General features: G+C 42.1%; 1 protein-coding gene across 1 annotated transcript in view; it reads right to left on the minus strand.

Annotated features, from left to right (window-relative positions):
* EMILIN2 (elastin microfibril interfacer 2) overlaps window positions 1-12799 on the minus strand; it is a 32234-nt gene extending 19435 nt beyond the window's left edge. The window contains exons 1-2 of the mRNA XM_061356382.1: window positions 12583-12799; window positions 12286-12408 (exon numbers count right to left, since the gene is read on the minus strand). Coding sequence (XP_061212366.1) covers window positions 12286-12408; window positions 12583-12707 — 248 coding nt within the window. The 5' untranslated portion in view covers window positions 12708-12799. The remainder of the gene's footprint in view (window positions 1-12285; window positions 12409-12582) is intronic.
* Between the last annotated feature and the right edge of the window lie 13091 nt (window positions 12800-25890).

The raw sequence follows: 25890 nt of genomic DNA on the forward strand, positions 1-25890 counted from the left end.
CAGCTGCATTCAGACACTAAGGTATCCCACCAGACCATAAGCAGAGGCTGTGCTGTTTTAGAAAAACTAAATCAAGGTACCATTTTGGGTTGAGAGAGAAGGAATATAAGTAAAACTGGAATTTGCCACATGAGCTCTATAAATTGGTATACTTGGAATGCATAAGGAACAAAAAAGTTATCTCAATTTCTCATATTAACTCCTTTTTTTATAAAATTAGTATCATACTACTAACTTTTCTATGGCCTTTTCAGATCTTCTTAAGGTTATTTCAGATTAGACAATAGTTTGCATGCACTAATGAACAACAGGCTCACTTCACAGCTGAGGTGTCCCTAAAGTAGTGATAACAGCAGAACAAATATAGGACAGCAGCAAAGGACTCCGCTCTGAAACAGATTTCACTCCTAGCCTGGCCAGGCTCATAGGGAGTGTATTTTGAGACAGAGAATACAGTACAGAATGGGCACCAGAAGCAGGTGTGCTAACCAGACCAAAATCAATCACATGTTTCATTAAACACTGCCTTGTATTAATATGCAAAATTCCTTACTGCAAGAAATAATAAGCAATCAGCTACCAAATGTAGACTACACTGACCGTGAAACAGTTCTTATTGTAAGTCAAACTGCTACTCTTCAAAGCTTCTCTTGCCATGTGTGTAATTACTTAAATAATTCTGTATATTTTTATTCACCTTTCACCTTCAGAAACATAATTTTAATATAATATCTCACATACGATAGCCATTTGCTACCATTATTACTTTATCTACGATTTCCCATTTAAGGGGGGAAAAATTAACTACAGACTGTCATATTTTTTCCAACTGTTTTTGGGCCAAAGTGTAGTTTATTCTAATAAACCTCTCTGGATTCCCTTCTCCTTGTGAATCTTTACAAGGAGGCAGGGGCAGGCTAGGCTGTAGCTCTGTCAATGAGCTGCTTGTGACCGCTGTAGTTTGCTATGATTGTCAGCTTTCCAGATTCTGACTTGGAGCATGTAAACACAGAGCAGGTTTCCAATCCTGTTTTACCTTCGCAAAACCATATATATGAAACAGCAGTAAACTGCACTCCAGCTCATCGTTTCTTTTACAGTTTTCACTAAAACATCTGCTGATTCTGTTTGCAAATGTGAAGTACAGACATCCCCAAGGTCAAGTGCTTTAAAAATTAAGTACAGAAGTGCAATGTAGAGGGCACCACTGGGAAGGACAACATCCCGGCCACCCAGGAACTTCCTTTTCCTTCTCCCTTAGCTAAAGTATTAAACTATCTTGTATAGGTAATTTGGATTTGATCCCTTTCCTTCCAACTAGCTGCCAGGGTCAGTGGACGGAAAGGATTATCTAGATGCTTTAGTGTTTGGAAGTGGTTTTGAGACTCATTACAAGCTCTCTCACCACACCACATTACTGAAACGCAAACTTTGAACTTCCAGATAAATTTTCACATGCCAGAAATGGTCGCACATACTTTCCTCTGATTTCCATAAAATACTTAACTTTGTGTGTGTTCCCCTCTATGCATTCAGGGCCAAACTCCTTCCTGAAAATTACAGTATTTTGATTATCCTCAAACACCATTATGCTTCTCCATGTTTTCCTAACAAACTTTTAAGAATACAGCTGAAACATTTTATAAAAGGAGCAAGAAATACTTTTATGCAAATTGCGCACATCTATACTCAAATTACAGCAGGAAGTTTTTCCTTGTACTGTTTCTGCTGTTCTTTTTATACCTTCTCTATAGTCATGTTCATCAATGTAGACACCTTCAGATGACATAACCAAATGTGAACAAAGAATTATCAACAAATTAAAAGAAATTAAGCTTAGTATTTTCCATATTGGCAATTTATAAAACTTTTCCAAACTCCATCTTAAAAAATAAGCAAGCTAGACATTCTCACTCTTTATTTCATAATTTCATGATCCTAAAAATTGTAAAATAGAACCACAGAATAGTTAGGGTTGGAAAGGACCTTAAGATCATCAAGTTCCAACCCCCCTGCCATGGGCAGGGACACCTCGCCCAAAATGTTTTAATATGGTTTAATACAAAAATTATTTGAAAGGCAGAAGAATTCTCCCCTTCTAAGGTACAAAGTATGAACAGAGCGCATCTACAACTTTAGAATGTTGTAGCAGTCTGTTCCTTACAAATTCTTTCAAGTCTGAGAGCTCAAGCAAATACATGAATTGGATCTGTTTTGATTTCAGCTACAGCACATCAAATGCAGACAAACCTGAATCCTAAACCACATTTCTCCTGGAGAAAAATTAAGCTAGAATCAAAATGCTTCAAAATCTGGATGTAGAACAGCTTTCACATTTTTACATCTTGAACTGTGGTCACAGGACAGCTATGCTCATGGATGGCTCATAAATTAAACTGGGATTTACTTACCAAGAACTACTGCTCCTCTCTACTTCCAGTCCAGCTGAATGAATCACACAGCTAGTCCCATTTACTTCAGCAAAGGTAATCATGTAATGTTGGGCACAAGGAACTTATCCTAACACTTTTCTAATTTGAATCCAGTCACATAAAAGTTTCTTAAATATCACAGCTTCACAGCTACAGCTTCTGTGCTGATGGTACGCTTCACACACAGCTGTGGATGTTGCTCATGCAAGGAATGGTGTCACTGTGCCAGCAAGACTCAGATGCAGTCATAAATGGCAGTCACCCGCATGCATCCAGCTTCTCAATCACACAAGTTTTTTAAAGGCAGAACTTCTCTCACTCGGATTTCCGTGGAGGAGCTGGAGACCTCCAGGATCTTGCCAGGATGTAACAGTCTATCAGCAGTGAATGCAGTTATATTCTTGGTTACAGTTCTAACAAAACAAACCAGAAAGTTCTGCTAGGGACCGCATCCTGAGAATAATTTGTCATTCTACATGTTTTAATGACATAGGAGTGGGAGCTACTAGAACATACAAACCAGACATGTCTTTATTTGCAGTATTCTGGATCCAACTGCTCACTCAGTCACAGCAAACATGTTACATACAAGTACAAACACACAAAACATAACATGCCCAAGTTTCACATCTTTTTCCCTTGTAGGTGTGAAACTTTACACAGCTTCCTAGTGAGGCAATTTGGTCAAAAGGGTTCACAAATACTACAAATGAAATCATTCTTTTAGAATGCATGAATAAAGGGTGATTTTAACAGTCTAATCTTTCCTTGCACCAAAGAAAATAAGAACAGCTGGGTTTTAGGAATTTTTCCACAACAGGCCTACAACTACCAACACCTACTACCTTCACCACAAACTCAACATGCCGATCAAATGAGAAAACACATTCAGAACGCTTTGCAAATCTCCACTTTTAATATCCAAGTATTTCACAGTTCAAATAAAGTTCTATAGTGCGGAAATAGTATTCAAGTATTTCTCCTTTTTGAAAGAAAAGTATTTTCTTAGGAAAATGCTTAATTAAAAATACATGTTTGCTGCAAATGCTAGACATTTTGACTAGGTAATGAGTTATAAATTTCTTGTGCTATACCACAGAAGGAAGCAGTTAGCAGTGATATTTGGAATGTCACCTAATAGCGATAAAACAAATCAGAAACATTTGGACAAAACTGGTGGGAAAACATATGGCTCAGTTCTGTAACTAGATATTAACATTCAACCTTTTGGGAAATGCAAGGAGAGAAGTGCCACCACATCCTCACTGTCAGCAAGGGACTGCAGAATCAGCATATGTTTCTACATAAGCAGTGTATAAAATGCTTATTCTGAGCACAAAACTTCAGAGTTGGTCCAAAATTCTGTAGTCACTGGAAAAGGTCCATAACTTCAGCAGCCTGCAAATCACAGGCTTATTGAATAGGAGATAACAGATCGTCACTGTTTATTGCTCTAACCACTCTGGATCCATTCTTTGTAAATTACATAGTCTGCTCTTGCATGTCCCAGACACCCAAATCTTCAGTATACTGCAAGAGGAGTGCTGAATTAGCACACAGACACCCCACGAAATACTACCTAGAAGATGTAATTAAATGCAGTCATATTTTGACCAAGCACTTTTTATTCTGTAGGCTGCAAAGGCTTGCACTGAAAATATACCTGTTGGCCATTCATACTACACAGTTACTAAATTAGACCAGTTGATCCCAAGTTTTCTGTTTCCCAAGAGTACAGGCCTAATTCCAACCTCTATAAATGACAGCAGAAATCCTAGTTCTACTGAAATTGGGGAAACTTTTAGTGATTGTTTCTAGCAATGAGTTTCAGGACACCTCAGTTTCAGGTGCCTACTGTGTAGGTATGGACAGGCACTAGTTGTCTGTATTTCTATTATGGCCAACAGAAATATAGTCAATACAGCCAGTAGAGTCAAAACAGGCCCACATCTCATCCTGAAGTCATTATGTCTACCCAGTTACCTGAAGAGCATGCAGGACATCACTGTGTTGTGTTTCAGAACTCTAGGTGTTCAGTGAAAGCAAACCGTGGAATCAGTAATAAATTCCAATTATATGCTGCAGCAAAAGAAAAATCTATCTAAAAAGAGTCCTAGTGAATCCCAAAATAGTTTTTGACTTTGATCTGACATTGGAAACACTAAGCTGCTTCCTACAGACAGACTTTAAGAAAGTCTCCTCTTTCCACTTCCAACCTTCATTTAGCTGGCATTTTGCTTTCCAAAATTTGTATAGAGAATGTCAGTACATGTGTTTGCAGGCACTGAGTCTGGGAAATACTTGTTCTTCAAAAAGTGCCACTGACTTCACCCGCTAGCCCAGCACAAACATCTCAACTGAAGTTCCCAAAAGGCTGTGGTCAGGTCTTTACATAACATATTGATCAGGCTCTAATACACATTACCAAAACCAAGCACAGTATTTTAATACTGTTTGCACTAGGAAAAACACAATTCTGAGCCATCCCTGTGGCATACATAAAGGTATGATGACCTCCATTAGCACATACTACCAAGAAGGCTCAGCTTTTCTGGGCTCCCATAGGCACATAAGCATGCTTTTAGTAAAGTTTGCACTAATGTATAGTATGGCCAGCATTTGCACCAGATCTGTTCTGGGCTAAATCCTGCTACTGGTTGAGAGCATCAACAGGGACTGAAGGAAAGCAACTGGAACAAGGAAAGCACTATGCAACTGCCTGTTGTGTACACAACCAAGAAATCACCCATCTAGGTCAGTGCAAGGAGTGCTTTAATATCAGACTATCAGCACTGTAATTCTACTAAATGTGTCATAACTTAGGAATGAGCATTAGAGACTTTTTCCAGTGTTTATTGTTTATTCTGTGCCTGCACACCACCTGTGAAGCACAACGGGAGCAGATATTGTCTATTGGATGGAAGAAATTACTAGGGGGCAGAGACCTGGCACAGGTGATTGTATTCCTCCCTCCTGCTACATCCCCAGCATATAACTCTCAGTACAGCAGGAAAAAAGTTGCTTTCCTCTTCCCCTGAAGAACACTGTCCCCTCATCTACCAGTGCCAGGGAAGGAGCAGAGAATCATAGTGCCCAAAGTAGCTCAGTACAGCTTGGTCCCTCTTTGATGATGAACATTAGTTCAATATATCTGAGGGAATCTGGCTGAAATTTACTGCAGAGTCTGTTATTTTTTGCTTTGTGTTGGGGTTTGGCTTTTGGGGTTTTTTGTTAGTTTGGTTTGCTTTGGTTCGTTTTGGTTTTGGGTTGGTTTGGTGGTGTTTTTTTTCAGTAAGAGGGGCAGAAGATTACAGGAACTTGGAGAAGACAAAAATGTTCAACTCATCTCAGACAACACTACAGGGTTTCACCTATAGCTCCATTCAAAATCTCCAGAAGTGACATTGTTCATTATTTATACAGTGAATTTCGATGCCACTCATCTCAGATAGAATTTTACCATTAAAAAAAAAATGGGCTTCAAAACACAATTTTCTCTCTTGGGAGAGAAGCGTTTCTTCTTGCAAAGAAGAAACTCTGAAACATGCCCCATGTCTCATACTAGTTATTTCTAGTTGTTGTATGTACACACACACTTACACACCTATCTATCTCTCTCTCTCTACCTCCCTCTCTCCCAGCTGCCAAGGACTTTATTTTTTAAAAGCTGACAGCTGAAGTCCAGTAGGAAATACCAAAAAGATATCTTTCAGGCTTAAGATTTTAATACTCCTAATGTTAATGATTACCACTCCTGAACACTAGGTGTCTTCTTATGAGGAGAGAAACCAAGACATGGGATGCACCTAAGTAACTTGGAGGCACAACCAACCTGTGGCAAGGCTTAAAGCACAGCTTCATCATTGGGATTTACAATCTTAAATTATCATAGATGGTTATCACACAAGATAAGACTATGACAGTCATCCACATGGGGATAGACCAACAGGAAGCTGCTAAAGCTCCACTAAATAAAAGAGGATAGAAGAACCTTGAAAACAGAGCCCATTCAATAGGATTTCAGAGTAATTTTGTAGAGCAGCACCATGATGTAGTCTAACAGTGATGGGACGGCAGCGACTCTGCAACACACAGCAACACATAGCAACACCTTCACCTGCCTCTTCTAGCAGCATGGACCAAGTTTCTCACCTTACAGCAGTGGAAAGGTCAAGTACAGATGCAGCTCCTAATAAGCTTTCTGAAAAAGGGAGATCCAGTAGTATCTCTTCTGGTTCTCTGCCCATTAAATAAGCTTATTTCTAGGATCATTCCAAGAAAGAGCTATTGCTGGCATATTATTTGAAAACATACACAGATAAAATAGATAAGCAATAGTTTCATGATTGCAAGAGCTAACCGGTGGGATTAGCTTGCACCCGATTTCAGAATAACTTCCAGCATTGTTTTGAGAGCTTATACTTTTCAAGACACCAGGTCAAAAATGAACCAGAGAGAAAAGGTGAGATGTGAATGCAAAGAAGTCAGACGGGAGCAATAATCTGCAATGTGTAAACTTGGCACTGCCGCTTTCTAAGGGTGCAAGATGTTCCTTGACTATTTGGGTGATTTACGACAAAATAGTCTTTAAGCAGGTCAGCAGCTCCCTAAAAATAACAACTTGTTTTGGCAACATTTCCATGCTTAGTTTCTCAAACCAGAAAAGCATGAAAACTCTTGTTTTTTACGTTAATGTGAACTGAGGAGCAGTTTGTGATTTTTCTATTTTTTTTAATTACTGGAACAAACTCAAGTGGTGTGTGCAATGAAACGTCCCTGTCTGCTTCACAGAGAAGAAAGACTCTGGAGGCAGAGATGCACAATTTGAAGCTCAGGGAGACAGCCAGGAAAGTTTACCACACCCAGCAGGCGTTCCAATCTTTTCAAACAAGCACTCCAGGAAACTGAAGTACGCTCTGAAGGTTTTCAAGTTCCCTCACTGTTTTCAGTGCACAACCCCTTAGGCTAGCCTCCCTATGCAGTCAGCTAGCTGGAGCCTGTACAAAGAAATTATGCTTCACACAAAATACACTAAGGGAACAAAAAAAAAAAAACCCTGAAGATCTTTCTAGATATTTGGAGGGGGAACATTAAAACAGTCCTCACTCTCCCTTCAAGTTTTTGTGCATCCTGAAAGTTTTTCTTATGAGATATGCGCTGCTAGAAGCCAGTGGCAAGCATAGGCTCTGGTCTATGCTAACTTGAGTATCTCAGGTTTGACCCTACCCAGTGCTGAGCACTCTTGACACTGGTCTGTATGCTTAATTTCTAGCAACTGAGTAGCCTCAGACAAAACTACCTTGGGAGCATTGAAAGGTTGAAAACTACATGTGGATTTCCTATATGTTCCTAGACTGGGGCTGATGTACTCCACCCAGCTTGTTCTGGGTTTGCCAGAAAATGGTAAATCAATGCAGCCATTTGACTGGAAGTCTGATACATTCTTTTGCCGTAATAAAATTTCCACTTTTACTCAACATTATTTTATTAATAAACATTGAATACTGCTTACTAAGAGTGGTGTGTTACTCATAAGTATAGCCATCTATCCTCATATTTATGATTGCAGAAAACTAGCTGTAAGAGCCTCTAAAGTTATTTCAGTCTTCTCCCTTAAATCTTCCTCTTGGCAGTGATTAAAACTGTGATTAGTTTGGCAGTGGGCTTACTTACTGTCATCTGAAAGTATTAAATGACAAGAAGTTGGAAATTATTGCTCAATGAGAGATTTGGAGAGGCTTGCTAATTTAGCTATTGATTCATTCATCATTTTCTTGACCATTTTCTAAGCATGCGCTTATTACACATTACATATTACATTCTAAGCATGTGCTTATTACACACTGGTCGTTAATGTTAACATGAGAAGCTCACACTATATCATGAATTCACATCCCACAAGCTAAGGACAGGTGACCTGACTTGTTACACACTCGAGCACACAGATATCTTTACCCACGTGAGCAGAATTAATGGGGGCTGGTACTTGAATTAGGGGATCTGACAAAACATCCTTTCTTGAAGTCCCTGAGCAACCTGATCTAACTTTGAAGCTGGCTCCATTGCTAGCTGGGGGCTAGAGGGGGACTACATGACCTCCAGAGATTCCTCCCAGTCTAAATCTTTTTCTATTTGATTTACTGCCTCATACAGGGAAGCCCCATTTGCAGTGCTGCAGCAAAGACGGAAACCCAGAAAACATCCCTCTGCTTCACCCACTTCAGTTCACTTCAGACTTTACAATCAAAACCTTACTAGTGAAAGCAGGTTTGCCCAAAAATGCTGGGCCATAAACTGGAGCACCTATGGCACAGCCAGGAGTGCCAACATGCTCTACAGTACTAGAAGGAAAACAAGCAACTGGTGTAACAGCACCCTGCCCTGAAGCATTGGCCAGAGGATGTTCAAGAGAAGCCACAACCCTGAAGAGTGTGCTTAAACTAGCCAGAAGAGCAATACATTTTACTTTTACCATCACACAGCACTATTAGTTACTAATTGCTAATAATGCTAATTAACTTAGTAAACCATCCATAAGAAGACTAAGAAAGGAAATTCACAACAAAAGAAGTGGGCAGGGATCACTTATTTATGAAGCAATCTTTCAAATTTCAAAACGTATAGGCTCTTTTTAGTGGGAAAAAACCCCAATATTTTTGTGTAAGTAACCTTCAGTCCAACGACCCACTAATAAAAGTTCCTCCCTCCTTTGCTAGTCACAGTTTTAAGAAAAATAAATCAGAAGCCCCCCACACTTCAAAGGGAACATACTTCAAAGGGCCTTTCTGCTTTTTCTTTCTACTCCCCTCTCTTCCTATCTCTTCAGCAGCCACACTTCAACTCACATTTATCCTTGACGCCTTAATCAGCCAAAGCATTCACTAACTTTTCAGCAAGGAAATGCACAATCAAACCCGCATACTTATAAAACAACTAAACAATGAAGTGTAATAATTTCCTGAATTTCAACTTAACATTTCAGGAAATATACCCTGTAGCCAAACTGAAATTACAGTTAACACTCCTAGAAGTGCAGTCATTCCAACAGTGGGGCTTTACTTCAGACAAATGATATTTTAATGGCCCCTAAGGGTAGGTAAAAAGGGTTCATGCATGCATATGATTTTTAGGTTTGATCACCAGAGGTTTCTGTTTCTAAAAACAATAAAATCAGTGCTGACTATAATCCATATCTGCAATATACACTCCCTTTTACATGAAGAACATGTGGAAGAGTACAGCTCTATGTTTAAGGCAGCAAAATGCTGCCATATAAAATGCAGTGAGCTTTTTAATTTAAGTAATTTGTCATGCATAACCTAGACTGAACCTAAACATCAGAAGGGCTCTTTAAACTGAGTCTTCAAATATATCAGATCAACAATAAATCCAGTGACTGATAAAAAAGCCCTAATAGTACTTAAGTACTAATAAAACCAATACATCTCTGATACAGTTAACAAGCTCTTTGTTTGATTTGGATCTCACTGTCTCCACTGTGTGCAGCAGAATGAGCTCTTAGATGAACCATGTGTATCAAAAGAAGACTACACAGGGACCGCAGTTTATTCTGATGAATATCTACTATTTAGTTCATTTTTAACTTGTCTATGTAAGTGCATAAAGGAAAAAGAGAATAATTTCAGAGTCCTCACAGTTATTTCTTTGTTGCTTTTGTATCTCTTTCCTGTCCTATTTTTGTCAACAGTAGCTAATAAATATATATCAGCACATTTTGTTACTCAGACCACTATTCCTACTGAATTAAATACTTTTCACAGGACTAAAGCTGGGGGTTTGCAGGATTTGAACAGTGTATTGGATTAGTTCCTTTCCTGCTCTTCTACTAAGAAAAGGTATATACCAGCCACAGACAGAAAAATGCAAGTCACGGCCTATACACAGAGAGTTTTGAACACAATACAATGTAAAGATTTTAATATTCCAGCTGCTTTCAGTGTTAATCAGCTGGTGCTGTGGTAGCTACTTACAATATTTTATGTGAAGAACAAGGAGTGATTTTACAATTGCCATTATGGCTACGAAGAAAGAAGTAACAGCAATGTTCACCAACGAAAGTCAAACTGAGGAAACAAAGACTTATGATAAATACCTAATTCCATTCTCAAAAGAACAAAAAACTCCATGAGATTGGCCACAGCAGGCGAGACCAAATGTCTGTTCAGCCCCATATTCTCTCTCTGACAGCAGCCAACTCCAGATGTTTAGAAACCAAGGACAGACAATGCCATTTCACAGAACCACAGTCATCTGGAAGGGATGGGACTTCTGGAGGTCATCCAGTCCAGCCCCCTGCTGAAGCTGGGCTTCCCCATCTGACTCATGCCAAAGGTCTCACCCGCTCAAGCAGTTCTCGGATCAGGCATTTCCTGGGCTAGAAGCAATGCCTTTGCACTTTCTTCATTATCTACTAGCAGATAGTCCAAGAAAATCCTAATTTACTGCCTCTGAGATTCCTTATCTTAATGCTTGGTGATTTATGTGTTCAAAGAGCTCAGTTTCAACCACTCCTCACTCCTCCATGAGACTCTGCACAACAGAGGGCACACCCCATTACACAGCCCATAAGCTCAGTCAGAAGTCCAAAATGGCCAGCTCAACACTCCAAAGAGAAACAAGGGAAATTACACAAGACCGTGTTACTCAGCTGTCTGCTGCCTTTGTTATTTCCCTCAAATTCCAGTGTTTATGTATTTCAATAGAGAAAAAGTTGTGTTTTTAACAAAAATAACAACCCAAACAAACAGAGAGCAGCACATTTGAATGCCAAATGCCTGACACCTATTGTCAGAGGCCCCAGTGTCATTGATGTGTGTAGTCTTGTTTCAGTAGCACCCAGGACCTAGCAGTATCAGTCTCATCCTCACCATTTCATGTCAAAATAAAAGCTAGTTATTCTTTGTTGTAAAAGAATCCTCACCATCACCTCAGCCCAACTTTAAGCCTAACCAACAAAAATCTACGGTGTCCTTCCAATAACTTCTGAGGGAACTGAAATGGTTTCAGAAAGTGCTTATCACCTACAGCTTTCAAATAGAAGCATGTAAATATTACTGCTCTTCAAGTGAGAAACTGAGGAAAGGGGATTTACCTGAGATTAGTCTTAAGATACAGCAAGATACAGCCATGCCCTGACTCCTGCTGTACCTGCAGGGCTCACACAGCACACTAGGTGGTCACCCTACGGACTGCCACACGGTCACACTCAACAGCATGAAGCTTAAAATCAAACCAGTAACTTTGTACAGCCCCCTGTAAAAATCTCTGCGCTGGCTGCTCTCCTTGCTGGACAACTGACAGGGATACACAGATTGCAAATGTGCTGGCTCGCATTCCTGGCTCTCCCTCGCTGTTACGCACCGATCCAGCAACACAGAGCAACTATAAAACCGGGTTTGAGCGCCGCCGTACCCTGCCAAACCCGGCGCACGGTGCATAGGTGTGCCCCCAGCAGGTGCTGTCGCTCCCACCGCCTACGGGAGGCAGTTTGCGAGCTTACCACCACCCTGCAACCCCACCACGGCGCGCAGCACGGTGATATGTGACAGCGCTGCTCCCCTTCGGCTGCGCGCAGCGCGCTGCCTGTGCGGACCAGCAACGCGCTCAACCTGGCTCTAATTAACTCCGGCAGCCTTATGTTCACAATAAAACCCAGCGCTTTGTTTGGGGCGTGCTGGGATCAGGAGGCGGTACATGCGCTCCCGCCCCGGTCGGGTGCTTTTTGGGGTGCCGGGAACAGTCCAAGAGAGCGGCAGCGATCGCTCCCCCTCCGGGGCTTGGCAGCCGATGGCCAAGCGCTTTCCCGCCCGAGGTCGCTTTCTCGGCTACTTACACCAGAGTGGGCTGGCAGGGGAACTGGTTCCAGGCACACTTGTATTGGGCCTGGACGTAGCTCTCCGTCCCGTCCAGTACCGAGCAGCTCACGTTCTTGTTCACTATGTAGGCGCACCAGTTCCTGGGGCGAAAAGACAACGGCCGTCACGGTCGGGTTGCGGCGTGAGGGCAACCGCACGCCGCCCCAGCCCGCCCGCCGCGGCACCCCGGCTGCCCCAGCCCGCCTCGGCTCGCCTCGCCGCGCCTCGCCGCTGGCAGAGGCTCCCGCAGGCCCTCCGGGGCGGGCGGTACTCACTTGCTGCGGGAGCCCGGCCGGGTGTACCGCAGGTGCGGCGTGGCGTGGCTGAGCCCGGCGCCCAGGGCGAGGAGGAGCGGCAGCGCCCAGCCCGAGGGCGCCGCGGGCCCCGGGCACAGCTCCATGGGGCGATAGGCAGCGGCGGCGGGCGACTGGGGTCTGCGGGTGCCTGTCCGCTGGCTCCGTCCGTCCGTCCGTCCGTCCCGCCCGCCCTCGCCTGCTCCCAGCTCCCTCACTGACGCAAATCCCCCCCACCCCGTTTCCGCCCTCCACGGCGGCTCCGCACCCCCTCCGGCCGAGGCGCCGCTCCCCTCCACCCCCAACCGCCCGACCCCAGCCCCGGCCCCGCTGCAGTGCCCCGGCCGAGGAGGAGCGGCGCTGCGCGCAGGCGGAGGGACAGCCGCCGGCCCCACACGGCGTCCGACCGCCATGAGAGTGGTACCCGAGCGGCAGACCCCGCTCACCGCCCGCTGACCGAACTGGCCGGCGACTGCCCCCGAGCCTGGTTTTCCCAATGGCAAGCTGAGAACGGGGTAAGCAGGGTACTGTGCCCTCCCGCCAGCGTCCTGGGGCACAGGGCAGCCCACAGACCCTGGGCAAATGGGGCACAGGGTTCACCTTCAAGTGATGTTGGACTCCTACGGAGTGTGAGGAGGTTTAGGTGAGCTTGCCACCATACCTTGACACGGTCAGCATTTCCTTGTGGGGCCCCATGGCACATCCCAACCCTTCGAACTGGGAGGACTGCTGGTGGCCATCTCTGCAAGCCTTGTGCAGTAGGCCATTATTCATACAGAGAACGTTCACTGGGCAGAGAGCCATGGGCATCCAGATTCACTTGGGTGCTCAAATGTAACTTGAGCCCCTTGATGGAGTGACCTGCCTCTCTGCAGTCGGTCCCACCACGATCTGAACCACAGGGAGGCCCCTCTGCCCTCCTCAGCTCCAGCTCTTTTGAAGATAGTACTTTGGAGTCAGGCAAATGGGGAATGGCTTTAAACTGACAAAGAGTAGATTTAGATTAGATACCAGGAAAAAAAAATCTTCACTGTGAGGACTTTGAGGCACTGGCACAGGGTGCCCAGAGAAGCCATGGCTGCCCCATCCCTGGCAGTGTTGAAGGCCAGGTTGGACGGGGCTTTGAGCAGCCCAGTCTAGCAAAAGATAACCCTGCCCATGGCAGGGGAGTTGAAACTGGATGATCCTTAAGGTCCCTTCCAACCCAAACCATTCTGTGATTCAAAACTGAACAAAGCATCGAGGCCAGGCTGTATCAGCCTGCTCCTACCAGAAGCAAGGGAAGGGAAAGGAGAGAGCTGTGCTTGGGTGGAGAAGAGGTGGGGTGGGATATCTGGGAGCAGTGCCTGCTGCTGCTGCTGAGTCTGACCACTCCCAACCCTGCCCAGGCCTCCCATGGCCCCAGAGCCACTCAGGCTATGTCTCACATGCGGGCAAAGCAGGCAGCAGTGCAAGGCCTTTTCCTCTGCTGTCAGCAGCAGCCTGTCTGAGCTGAACCTGGACCTCATCGGCTGCCCCTACCTGATGAAGCAGGCAGATTTCATTGCCAGGCTTACAGCTGGTCTCACCCAATGGCCTCGCTCACCTCCAGGTCTGACAGGGAATTAAAGTTTAAATGCTGGTGTCAAAATTATGCTTTCAAACTGGTTTTTAGTAATTGTTTCACTGGAAACACACACTAAAGCTTTCTGCCCCCAAGAGACATGTGTTCCATTACATATATGTAGAAACACTTTGCTGGGGATAAGTAGCAATGGGAAAATATGAGATTGTCACTTCAAACTGTCCAGTTTCAGCTAGAAAAATGGCACCCTCCTAACCCTCTGCAGCTGCTTTGGAGAGGTTAGCACCTCGCTGTCTAGGAAGTTATGCTTCAGGCAAACAATTTGCTGTGCCACTGTTTACATCTGCAAGAGCATGCCAGTCAGGCATCATTAGTAGTGCTGGCAGAAATGATTTGGAGTTTCTCCAGCTGAAGAAAGCAAGTCTACAGTTCAATCCCTAAAAAGAAACAAAGAAGGCTGGCTCTTCCTTTTTCTCCTCCTCATACAGTCAAGGAACTCATGAAGTTGGTCCTTTTCCAAAAGTGGTGAGCTATATGGAAGAGCTGTATGTTGTCCCACAAAGGGAAAGTCATTAAATAATGAAAAGTCTGAGGTCATGCCCGGCTTGAGAATGACTGCATGGTACAAAAATTAATAGGCAGATTTAAACAAAATAAGCATGAAGCAACTCTGTTTCCATATACAAAACATTGACCTTATATTGTGGTGAAGGGAGATAAAGCAGATGTTACCTGATTTGCCATGAGAGCACCCTTCTCACCTGTGAACTGCAGACTCAAACATAACATAGGGCTCTGTTGGAAGGAGAGTGGTTATAGCCTTTGTCTGCACCATGGATGTGGCAGATAATGAGTCAGAAGAAGCCTGGAACTGCAGGACTCTGTGCACGTTTGCTCACTCAAGAGGTGTGTGAGAAAGTCTCCCTCTTGATTTTTGACATACAGGAGTTGTGCCTTTACTGTCTGGATTGACTACTTTGTAAATATTATGAAAAAGGACTTTGGAAGTATTTGCTGCCATTTCTTTAAAAGGCTGTGTGAGACTTCTTCCACTGCAAAGCACAGCGTATTGTTGAGTTTGTTTAAATTAGAATAAACCATAACAATGAAAAACAAAATCCTCCAGGGCCATTCGCTTCTCCTTGCTGAAACCAGAGCTCTGTGGGAACTGTGGGAATGCAAGCACTGCTGCAGGGAGTGAAGTTTTATGTGTGGTTGTGTGGTGGCTCAGTAAGGAGTAACAGCAGAGGATGACTTGTGCTGAGAAGTATTGAGCTGAATAGAAACAAATTAATTTGGGCAGATGCATAGGGCTGATCTCAGCTCCTCTGATATTCACACTGGGCTTATGATATCAGCTGATTCAACAACCGCCAGTACAGAAACAGGGCTGTGCTGCGAGAATCTTCAGCTCAGGTGCACATAACTTACGGTCCAAGCTCTGCTCATGGCTGCATTTTTTCTATGGGTGTAACGGGTTTTATTTCAGAGTGTAAGTATGAAGGTAATCATGCTCTCAAAGAGACAGCAATGCTCACACTTTCTTTTTCTGTGCTATATCCTCTCATTTCTAAAATTCACAGAAATCCCAGGACAGATGATGCTTACAGTGCATGGAAAGCATCTCTCCACCCCTCCCTCCAAATGGAGCATGTAGTCCCCTCCATTGAGGAGGGCTTCAATGACTGGTGAGGTCAGTACACACATCCTTGGGAGACAGAGATCACAGATGTGAATCCATAAATCCTTTTAAATTGTTTTAAAGTTTTGTTTCTTTACTAAGCAGTCTGGCTGTATTTTCAGCACCAAGATCAACCGCACTTTCATACTTCATTACAGGATAATGATGGGGAAACAACTAGGGCCATGTGCAAGGATCAGGCAGAGAAAGGTGCACAGAACAGGCAGGCAGGATAAGTAGAAATACTATTACCAGAATATTTACTGCAGAGCTGCAAAAGAGAAATGTGTCTTTAATGGTGTGGTGCCTGCAGAGGAAATGTTCTCCCTGCAGTTTACTCCTCTTATGTAGCAGCTCAGATTTCAGCTGTAAATTGCTTTTTGAATTCTGGGTTCTTTTCCTTCAAGGTCACCTACTCAAAAAATTGCCAAAATAACCTGAGGTGAATGGATTTAGGAAGGTGTTTGTACTCTCTTGACACGTCTCTTTAATAAAAATGCTCTCTTGTCTAGAAATATTGTCTGTTGCACAGAAGGTCTTTCAAGTGCTTCTAACCCGAACATCAGATGTGAGAAGCCAGCCTACAGCCAGTGCATAGTCTGGCTTACATTTGGCACTGTATTAACTCTGCCCGTGGGTCAAAGCAGGTCACAGTGTCCCTCTGGAAAGATGAAACTGGTAACAAAGAAAAGTTTGAAAGGAAGCTGTAGGAAACTCCAAGCTAACAGAGGAAGGCTTGAATTGAGGTGTATGACGCATATTGGTTTGGATATACCAGGAAAAGCACTCCATGGGGAAAGAGGAGTTCAGGCTCTTCTGTTACTATTTTTCAGGGACGTGATACAGCTCTGTCCTGCTTATGTATGTGTCACTATATAGTAATCTTTGAGTTAATGTTAACATTTCTAATTCAAGCCTAGGATTGGCGTCTGACAACTTCTCCCCTCTCACATCAGATCATGAGGTTTTATTGCAACATCTTTTCAAAAATAATTCCCCACTGCAAAAGCCAGGTTTCAATTTTGATTTTTATTTTATGTGTAATCACCTCACTGAAGGCAGCCAGACACATATTTAGCTGTGAATGTTTAATGAAAATTAATGAGCAGATTATAAGTAAATAATAAATGTTAATAAAATTACTATTTATAAACATGGTAAAGAAAACATAAAAGCCCTAGTGAGGAGTGTGTAAATAAGCAAAGGAGTGAAAGGAGAGCAGAAGATTTTGGCTTTCTTTTCACTGGAAAGCCACTTTGGAGGGCCATAACTGTAAAGATACTGGTAAGTCCACAAAAGAGATCCACACTAGCAGCTATGGAGTATGCAGAGTCCATGTGTTTCTGACCGGTGCTCAGGCAACATATTCACCTAGCTGAAGTACCATATTCGCCTGTTTCACAGAGCACTTACGGTGTGGTGTCGTAAGAGCTCTGTGAAACAGGCTCAGGGATGTTTCAGTGCATGGGTGAGCAACCTGGCAACTCCAGCCTTTCTTTATAGGTGTTATTTCCTTTTTGAGGGAAAATGTTTGTGCTAAGTTTACTTACTTAAACAGAAAAACATATCAGTGTATTACAAACAGCCCAAACATTGCGCAGTTGTGGCATGCATGAAGTGTTTGTATTGAATGTTGATGCTCTTTATTGTCATAGCTAGGGTTTTGGCTAGAGAACAACATAAACAAAGGGTAGTAGTCCCTGGGAACACTTATCTGAGTGCACTATTACAATCTGCTCAAGGCTTCAAGGCAGGACAGCAGAGATAAATGTACATTATTCCCCACCAGAAGGAATGATCTTCCTGAGTGTTGGAGCGTTATAAACCGTAAGTGTGCCACACTTGTGGAATGTCCTATCTACTTTGTACTGAATGGTCATGATAACTAAAGAAATAGTGATTAAGGTCTACACTGCTTCCATAGGAAAGATAAACACTCTGCCATGTTACTGACTATATAATGTGACAGGACTGGATGCCATACTGTTACACAGAGTTACCATGGACTTCCGAGCACAGCAAGTGTAGAGCCTGTGCAGAAAGAAGACATCAGAGTTCAGGATGATAATCAGAACAAAACATTTTAGTGCTCTGCAGAATCTTTCAGTGAAGAGCCCAAGGCTGGCTGACAAATGAGCAAAGGTGGAAGAAGTTGGAATACTGGAAAGAAGATCAGACAGCATTGCATTTCTTGGCAGATGGGTTGAGGGTAGAAGGGTGGAGGAGGTATGGGGAAAAGGTTTTGTCTGTGTATGCTTGTCTTTGATTTGGTGGAATTGTCAAATGACTCCAGCAGGGAAGATGCATAAAGTTCTTTTGTTCTTTCCACAGCTAGTGCTGCTCTAACCTGCACAGACAGTAGTAGCACAAAGGTGGTTCAAACAAAGCTGCATATACTACCTGTGCACAGACCCTTCAAAAAACCTGCAGGCAGTTGTTGAAACATAATTAAAAGACTGAGCCTGAAACTGTATACATCATTTACTCTTGCTGTAAAGAGTTTCTTTCATGCCTGTTATGAAATTGAGGTGTCATATTGGGTTTGGTATCTCACCTCTGATGCAATAATTCAGGATAAAGAATAAACCTGAAGGCACTAATTATTGTGTGGTCTTTCCCTTCAGTACACAGCAGCTTCCAAAGTACTATGGTGTGTGCTGTCCTTCCTAATGTGCTGATTTCTGATTGAATGTGCCAGATTTCAGCTTCCAGATTTTTTAGAGATGAGCTGGAAAGGAGAGAAAGGGAGTGGCACATGACTTTATAGTGTTTGGGACAAAGCTGTCAACAGATTTTCAGTTACATTGTTCCTGATAGAAAGTTACATGGTTCCAGAGCTTAAATTCTTTTTTCACCACTTTATCCAGTCTCTTGCTGAAGTTCCTGGTGTTTGAACTGAGAAAAAGAGTTACCTGAGTTTAAACACAAGAGGTCCAGACATTATAATTTCAGTTTAGGCATAAGAGATGATGGGCTATTTCAAAGAATTAATTAAAAATGCAGCAAGCCCACTTAAAAGAAGCAGCTCTTCCTGAAAACAGGAGATGGAAATTCTCAGTGTTGATAAGACCTAAAACTGTATTTGTAACACTGTTCTTGCTCCCTTGGAAAAAATAACTCCTGGCCTAATTATTTCCCAATCAAAAAATAAATAAAGAAAGCCTACTGGCTCTAAGGAAGCCTTCTGTTCGTTTCTTCTGATTCTTACCTATTTTGCATTCAGAAGCCAGGTTAAATTTAACTTCTGCTCACCTTGCACACTGTAAAGAAGATTTAGGGTTCTTAAAGAAATTTTGTGCTTCAAAGTGAGCTGATCAAACACAAAATGGCCAAGAATATTTTAAGTAAGACCTCATGAGGTGAAGAGTACGGCTGCTAATACTTCATGCCCCTCTGCAGTCACATCATGTTTTTAGAAGAGGATTTATATAGGCTTATTCATTTTTCTAATTCAGTCATCTGGACACTGAGCAAATTCCTCTAGTTTCTCCTTGTTTTCTCCCTGGTAGAATGTACCGCTCATTATTTGTCCCGTAAATTCTCATTAAGGTTACTTAAGCAGCTTGAAGGTGCACAAACATAAATAAAAGACAAGAACAAACCCAAATTCTCTTTTTTCATCTGCCTTTTCCAATCTTATATTTTCACTAGAAGATGATGAAACGTGGCTGTCCTTAATCTCAAACACTACAACTCACAATGTATGACTGCAGCTGCTGGTGAACAAAGTGAAGTGACAGCTCTAGGCCTGCAGCTGGTGAGATTGCGCAGGAGAAATACAAAACTGTGGGGAGGGTGAGGAGTGAAGAGTCCTTTCTAACAGATCACTGTTTTCACCCCTCTCCAAGGCACTTTTCTCACCTACTCAATCCCAAAGTTACTTTTGTGTGGAAGGACATTGGCAACCTCCAAATACAGGATGAGGAACTTTCATGTGCACAGACCTACCAGAGAAGCAGGATTTCCTATATAAATAGTAAGGCTATCACAATATAATTCATAAAAATGAACACATAGCTTCTACTCAAAAGAGTATATAGTCAACTCAGACTCAGGCAACGAATGATATACTGCCAGTTTCTCATCACACCTGTAAACTCCACTATTGTATTGTGACAAATCATATCTTGTTGTGTCATAATGTGAAATGCAGAGGAAACTATCGTTTGTATTGAATTTCCCAGGGCTGCAATTAAATAAACTGGTGATAGCAGTGCTCCGGTTTGATCAGTTAGGCAATCTAAATGCGCCAAGGCCCACATCCTTGAAGTAGGTAAGTACTTCACTAGCACTGAGTTTGATAAAGTCCATCTCAACTAGACATTGAGCACTCAAGATTTGTTTCAACGAGAGCTCTGATGGATAACACCTGTGTGCATTTTGTGCTTCATTCTGCCACCTTCTCTCAAAAACCTGAGGCAAAAATCAATAGTTTAATTAAAGAAAACCAAATACTCTATTTTTTGAGACATGCTGGGTTAAAGACATTCCATGTCTTGGATATTCCATGGAGAATGGGGAAGTACAGAAGTGTTTTCCACAGGCAATGGCCTTACAGAATCATAGAATCACAGAATAGTTAGGGTTGGAAAGGACCTTAAGATCATCAAGTTCCAACCCCCCTGCCATGGGCAGGGACACCTCACACTAAACCATGTTACCCAAAGCTCTGTCTAACCTGGCCTTGAACACTGCCAGGGATGGAGCATTCACAGCTTCCTTGGGCAACCCATTCCAGTGTCTCACCACCCTTACAGTAAAGAACTTCCTCCTTATATCAAATCTAAACTTCCCCTGTTTAAGTTTTAACCTGTTACACCTTGTCCTATCCGTACAGTCCCTAATGAATAGTCCATCCCCAGCATCCCTATAGCTCCCCTTCAGGTACTGGAAGGCTGCTATGAATTATCCACACAGCCTTCTCTTCTTCAGGCCGAACAGCCCCAACTTTCTCCGCTTATCATTATTCCTAATCAATATTCCTTATTGATTGCTTCTTTTCAGTACTGGGAGAGATTAATAGGTAAGTTTCAATAAATGCCTCCTAATGAGCAATAACCATGGAGTTAATTGCAATTTGTAGACAGTGAGGAATATTTAAATATATTTTTAAACTCACTACTGACATTTCCATTCTGCACCTTTATATCCTTTAGTTAAGTATTTATAAATATTGAAAAACGTTTCGATTCTAGAGCATCTCAGAGATTTCAGCATCTATGCGATAGATGAGTCTAGCTCAGTCTTGAATTTCCTTTTTCCCACCTGAAAGCAAAACCTCCTGGTGACACCATTTCCTCCGATTCTTTCAGACACGTCCTACATTTCAGCATCCTTCCTGCTGCGGGCTGTACGGATGAGTGTTCTTGATCAGCCATGGACTTGTATCCTTTTTAATTTGTCTTTTATTGCTTAAAGGAAGTATCCATTGCCAGAAGAGGGTGTGTCTTTATGGCATTTTGGTAGAGCTATGGCTACAGGGATGATGTCTGAGGGAGAAGTAGTTAAAAATGGTGACTGTGGCTGGTGTGTTTCCTGTATGGTGGACTGAAAGACAGTGGTTCAAATGACTGTAATACTTTCACTGAACAACAAGACTGTATGCAGTAGTGGTGAAAAGAACTCAGTTTCAGAATTTACTGAAGAGAACATAAGATATGAAAAGTTTCTGTACAGCAGCATGTGCTCAAGAATGAGCTCAGTCATGGACTCAGTTCAGGGCATCTGGCATTATTTATAGCATTCCCTTTTGCTTTTATGAGCACAGAATTTCAGGCTTGTAGAGTGTTATTTAAAATACTTTTTTATGACAGTCAAAATTGAACCCAAACTTTAGGATGAACTCTGTCAGGGACTGTTAATAGTCTCTGTGCCTGTCGGTGTTAGGCTTTTCTTTTTATTCCCATTTACAGAACAACACAGTGGGGTCATTACTGCTCCAGAATGAGCAATTATTAAGGAAGGGATCCTGTTGTTTTATAGGTACCCATCAGTGATGCTAGAGAATATGAACAAAACCAGAACTCTGTTGTCTTCAGTGTCCCACAGCTGCAAGTTTTGTGCCAAGGCCTGGTCTCTGCAGAGAGTTTTGCCACTTCTGTTAAAGCCAGTAACAGACCTGCAGACACAGATGTGATTATCACACATAAACTAATATAGCCTGTTTCAGTTTGGGAAGTGGTTAAACACTGTGCCAGATGAAAGTCTCTGTATTCTGGTAATAACAGCACTCACACTAAGTGTTGTAGGCCAGCTGAGGCTGGGATGGAGCAGGAGGCAGTGGGAAGAAAGCAGAGGAGGACGAGTAGGGAGTTTTGGTCTTTTCTACATTATGTAGCTCTTTCTGAAGGAAATGAAAAGCTGACATTCATCCTTGTTCTTTAGAAATAAACTGGCTACCATTCCTCTCCTTCCAAATTTAATTGGAGAGAAACAGGACAATGTCTGATACGAGGTGCTGCCTTACTTCCTGTCAGTCCCCACATTCAGTTTGAACAGTTTTCCAATGTTACTGACAATAGGTTACCACTTGGAGGCAAACATTCAATTAGTAAGTCCCACCAGCTCATTCCTATTCTTTCCCTGAAGTTCGTCATTAATAGTGAAGTAACATCACAGAAGCTGTAGCTGTAGATATATTTTTAAACTGCAGTGGAGAAAAATAAATGGTCTGAAGCACATTAGGATGTTTCCTAGTTGGAAGATAAGGAAGTCGCTGCAAATGGTTACACTGTGATTTTACTGCAAATAGCATCCTGTGGAAGATTAGCACAAATTCTGGGGACAGTTCTCTTTCACAGAAAACGATATCTGTACCCAGAGCAGGTACAGTAAGCCAAATGTCTAGAAACATCAAATGTGTATAATTTAAGAGGTTTAGACTAGTTTTAGGTAACTCACAAGAGCCGCTTCACTGACTGTATTCTGAGACAGCCAGAACTTACTGCCTCTTGCATGAGTTGTTCTTTTTTACCCTGAAAAAGTGGGAATGCTCCCAAGACCCTTATTCCTAGAGAGGTCTGATCAGTTCAGTGGACTTTATGAGTTACAACAGTGAAATCCTGATGGCACAGGAATGTCTTATCACTGTCAGATAATGGGATGTATTTTGTTACCTCAGTCTTCTCTTTAAAAAATGAGACAGCAAAAATAATCCCTGCAATTATTGTGCTTCATTTGCCTTTACATTTGTTTTTTCTTTTTATAGTATTGCAGCATCTCATCCATTTTGCTTTTCCATTCAAGCTCCAGTTCCTGGAATTCCAGTGTGATTTGAGCACTTACTTCAGATTGTATTGCAAGAAAAAGTTAGTTCTGGCATTCCTTCATGGACAGTAATTTGAAAACCTGACTCAAAACCATCCTACAGACTCAGAAACAGAAAGGCAAGTACAAAGAATTGTATACTTTTAAAATATGACTTTTAAGCCAGCCTCCTGATATTTTTTATTGCTAGAACTTTGCAGTAACTTGCTGTCTTTATCCAACTGCTTCTGACTTTCAGCAGTCCTCTTGGGCTGCTGTTCTGGAGTTGGCAATGCTGATTATTTTAAAGCACCATTTGCTATGTGGCATATTAAAAGGCAACAAATACTTTCATTAGCTTCTCTATCCACTTATGAAATCAGAGTAATTCACTCTTCTATCTACTTACCGTAACTTAGAGTAAAAGACACTTTCCCTTCTTTTACCTCAATTCAGTCTGTGCTAAGTGTTTATATTTCAGCTGCCCCTTAAATCTACAGACAGCTCTTAATGCCCGACTCACTTCTTGGTGACTTGCAAAACTCTTCTGAAATGATTAAGTGTTCAGGCTTCGTAATTGATTCCAGGCTTTAGTGCTTCAAAGTGTGAGGATCTGAGCTTAAAATTCAAGATCCTTTGCATGGATAGACTCTTTTGGTTTTAACAAGTTAACAAAAAAATAAAAAAGACAAAAGTCCACAGCCAAACATTGCAACATGGGTTGGACACACATCCAGGGGTGGAAACAAAACAGTCCTTTTCTACAGACTATCTCTAGGGATCTGGTCCTGTTTTGCAATTGGCAAAAAATAGTTATAAAAGACACTGGACTGACAACACAACCTCCCCGCTGTTAAGGACAAGGTTGGTCTGGGCCTTTTGAAGGCAAAGGGCCTCTGCGTGAAGCATGCACATCTGTGAAAGTGAGCAAAAGCAGTTATTACAAAGTTGCCCAGTGCATGTGCAGTTGGTGCTGTAGCTGAGATTGTTGATAATGCACAGTGTATCTGTTTGTGGTTCTTAGACCACTACCAGACTGGTCTGTGGAGTATTGAGAAAAGTGGGCACTTGATGTGAAACCAGGCAAAATACCACAAAAAACATTTTAATTTGTTTTTCCTACTGGAAAATGCATTTGATTATACAATACAGGGAATCAGTTTGTATGAAGTATGTCTTGGCTGGTACACCCTAGGAGCTATTTCAGATGGGAAGATTCTGGCCCACTGTGTCTGTGCTTTAAGGTATTAGAATATGATGTGGCTGCATGGACCTGCTGATGCTGAAAATACAGATTTTTGGAACATTCAGAACTATACATGTGTGAGTAATGACTTCTACCTCTGGTCAAGACATTTATCTAGTGTAGCAGAGGACTGGACTGTTGAAAAAGACAAGACCCATATGCAGCTGCTCTCCTGTCGGTATTAGAATGTTGGTTCTTTTTCTGATATTTTAAACAAATTAAAATGGAGAAAGCATTTGGTTTTAAAACCTTGAGTGCAGGTTACTAAATGACAGTTAGATCATCCAAAACAGACACATTTTGCAGTTCTAACGGTCAATGATGAGCAGATCAAGTATACTTGTATCACCATCATGTACACAAATGGGTACCAAAAGAGCCATCGTATTGTGGTCTGCAGGTGGAAATCCAGTGCCTTGATTCTCAGTTGTACAGAATAGCCAGCAGCTCCCACTGAAGTCTACTGCATCACTGCCTATGGGAATGAATCCTATTTATTCATCTTTGTTTTCCATCCTGGAGGAATTTATACCGGCAGACTTAACCTGACATTTAGGACAGAAAAGAATTAATCCTCTGAAGTGACATCCAACACTTCATCTTCAAAGTCTTCTGGAGTCTTTGGTAGAGATAATATGAGTGTTCTTTTTTTTTTTTCTTCCTAAATATTCTGGTTTTCCTGTTTTCTTTTGAGAGAAAAATTTACATTTAACACAAATCTTTCTCAGTCTTTACTAAATATATATATGAAGGAGTTAGAAAACAGCTCTTTTTTAAAAGGTAAGCTGAGAGAGGAAATTATGCAGATGAAAGCTCTAAATGTTATGGATTCTGAGATGGCATTATTTATTTTTCACCCAAGTGAATTTCAGCAGGATTTGACTACTTTTGTATCTCTTTGTGTAGTTGCTTTGTCAAACTGTTCCAAGAGCAATAATGGGCATTGCCTAAAACCTAAGGAATGTTCTCACAAATTTCCTTCTTTCCTAGGAATGAGGAGCACTGCTGGATGGAATGAAGGGAGATATATACAGTTAGCATGCATGCAAAATATCACAAACAGGTTCCAGAGACAGAGCAGTGTTAAAAGCAATAGCTGTGATTTGGAAATTCGGACGCGTTCTGAAAGCTGAGAACAAAAGAACGAGGTAACAACGAATAAACTCAACAATTTCCAAAGTTTTAACTGTATTGGAAATGTTTTGCAAAATTGGATTTTAATGCAGAACACTGAACTCTTTTCTGCTTTGCCAACTCGAGAAAAAGAGCCCAGATTTCTTCCCAGTTCTTACCCCCCTAGAAGATGGCATAGTTTTCATTGTTATTTTTCATATTCAATCTCTGCACATGTGGGAGTTTTTCAACAAAGGAGAGGGTCACAGTTTGAGTGGTGCTGTGGAAAATGTTCCATATCATCAGGTCCTTGACATACTGCATAGATGTGTCAGCATGTCTTTATAAGGACCTGGAACAGTCAGTCTTGGCAACAGAGCTATCCAGCAAACTCTTTGACCCCAAATTCCTCTATTTTGATAACGTTATCATGCATTTGAC

Source organism: Neopsephotus bourkii, unplaced genomic scaffold, assembly GCF_033783945.1.
Source record: "Neopsephotus bourkii isolate Nb327-2 ecotype Australia unplaced genomic scaffold, CSIRO-AGI_Nbou_v1 NB_846, whole genome shotgun sequence".
Taxonomy (NCBI): Eukaryota; Metazoa; Chordata; class Aves; order Psittaciformes; family Psittacidae; genus Neopsephotus; species Neopsephotus bourkii.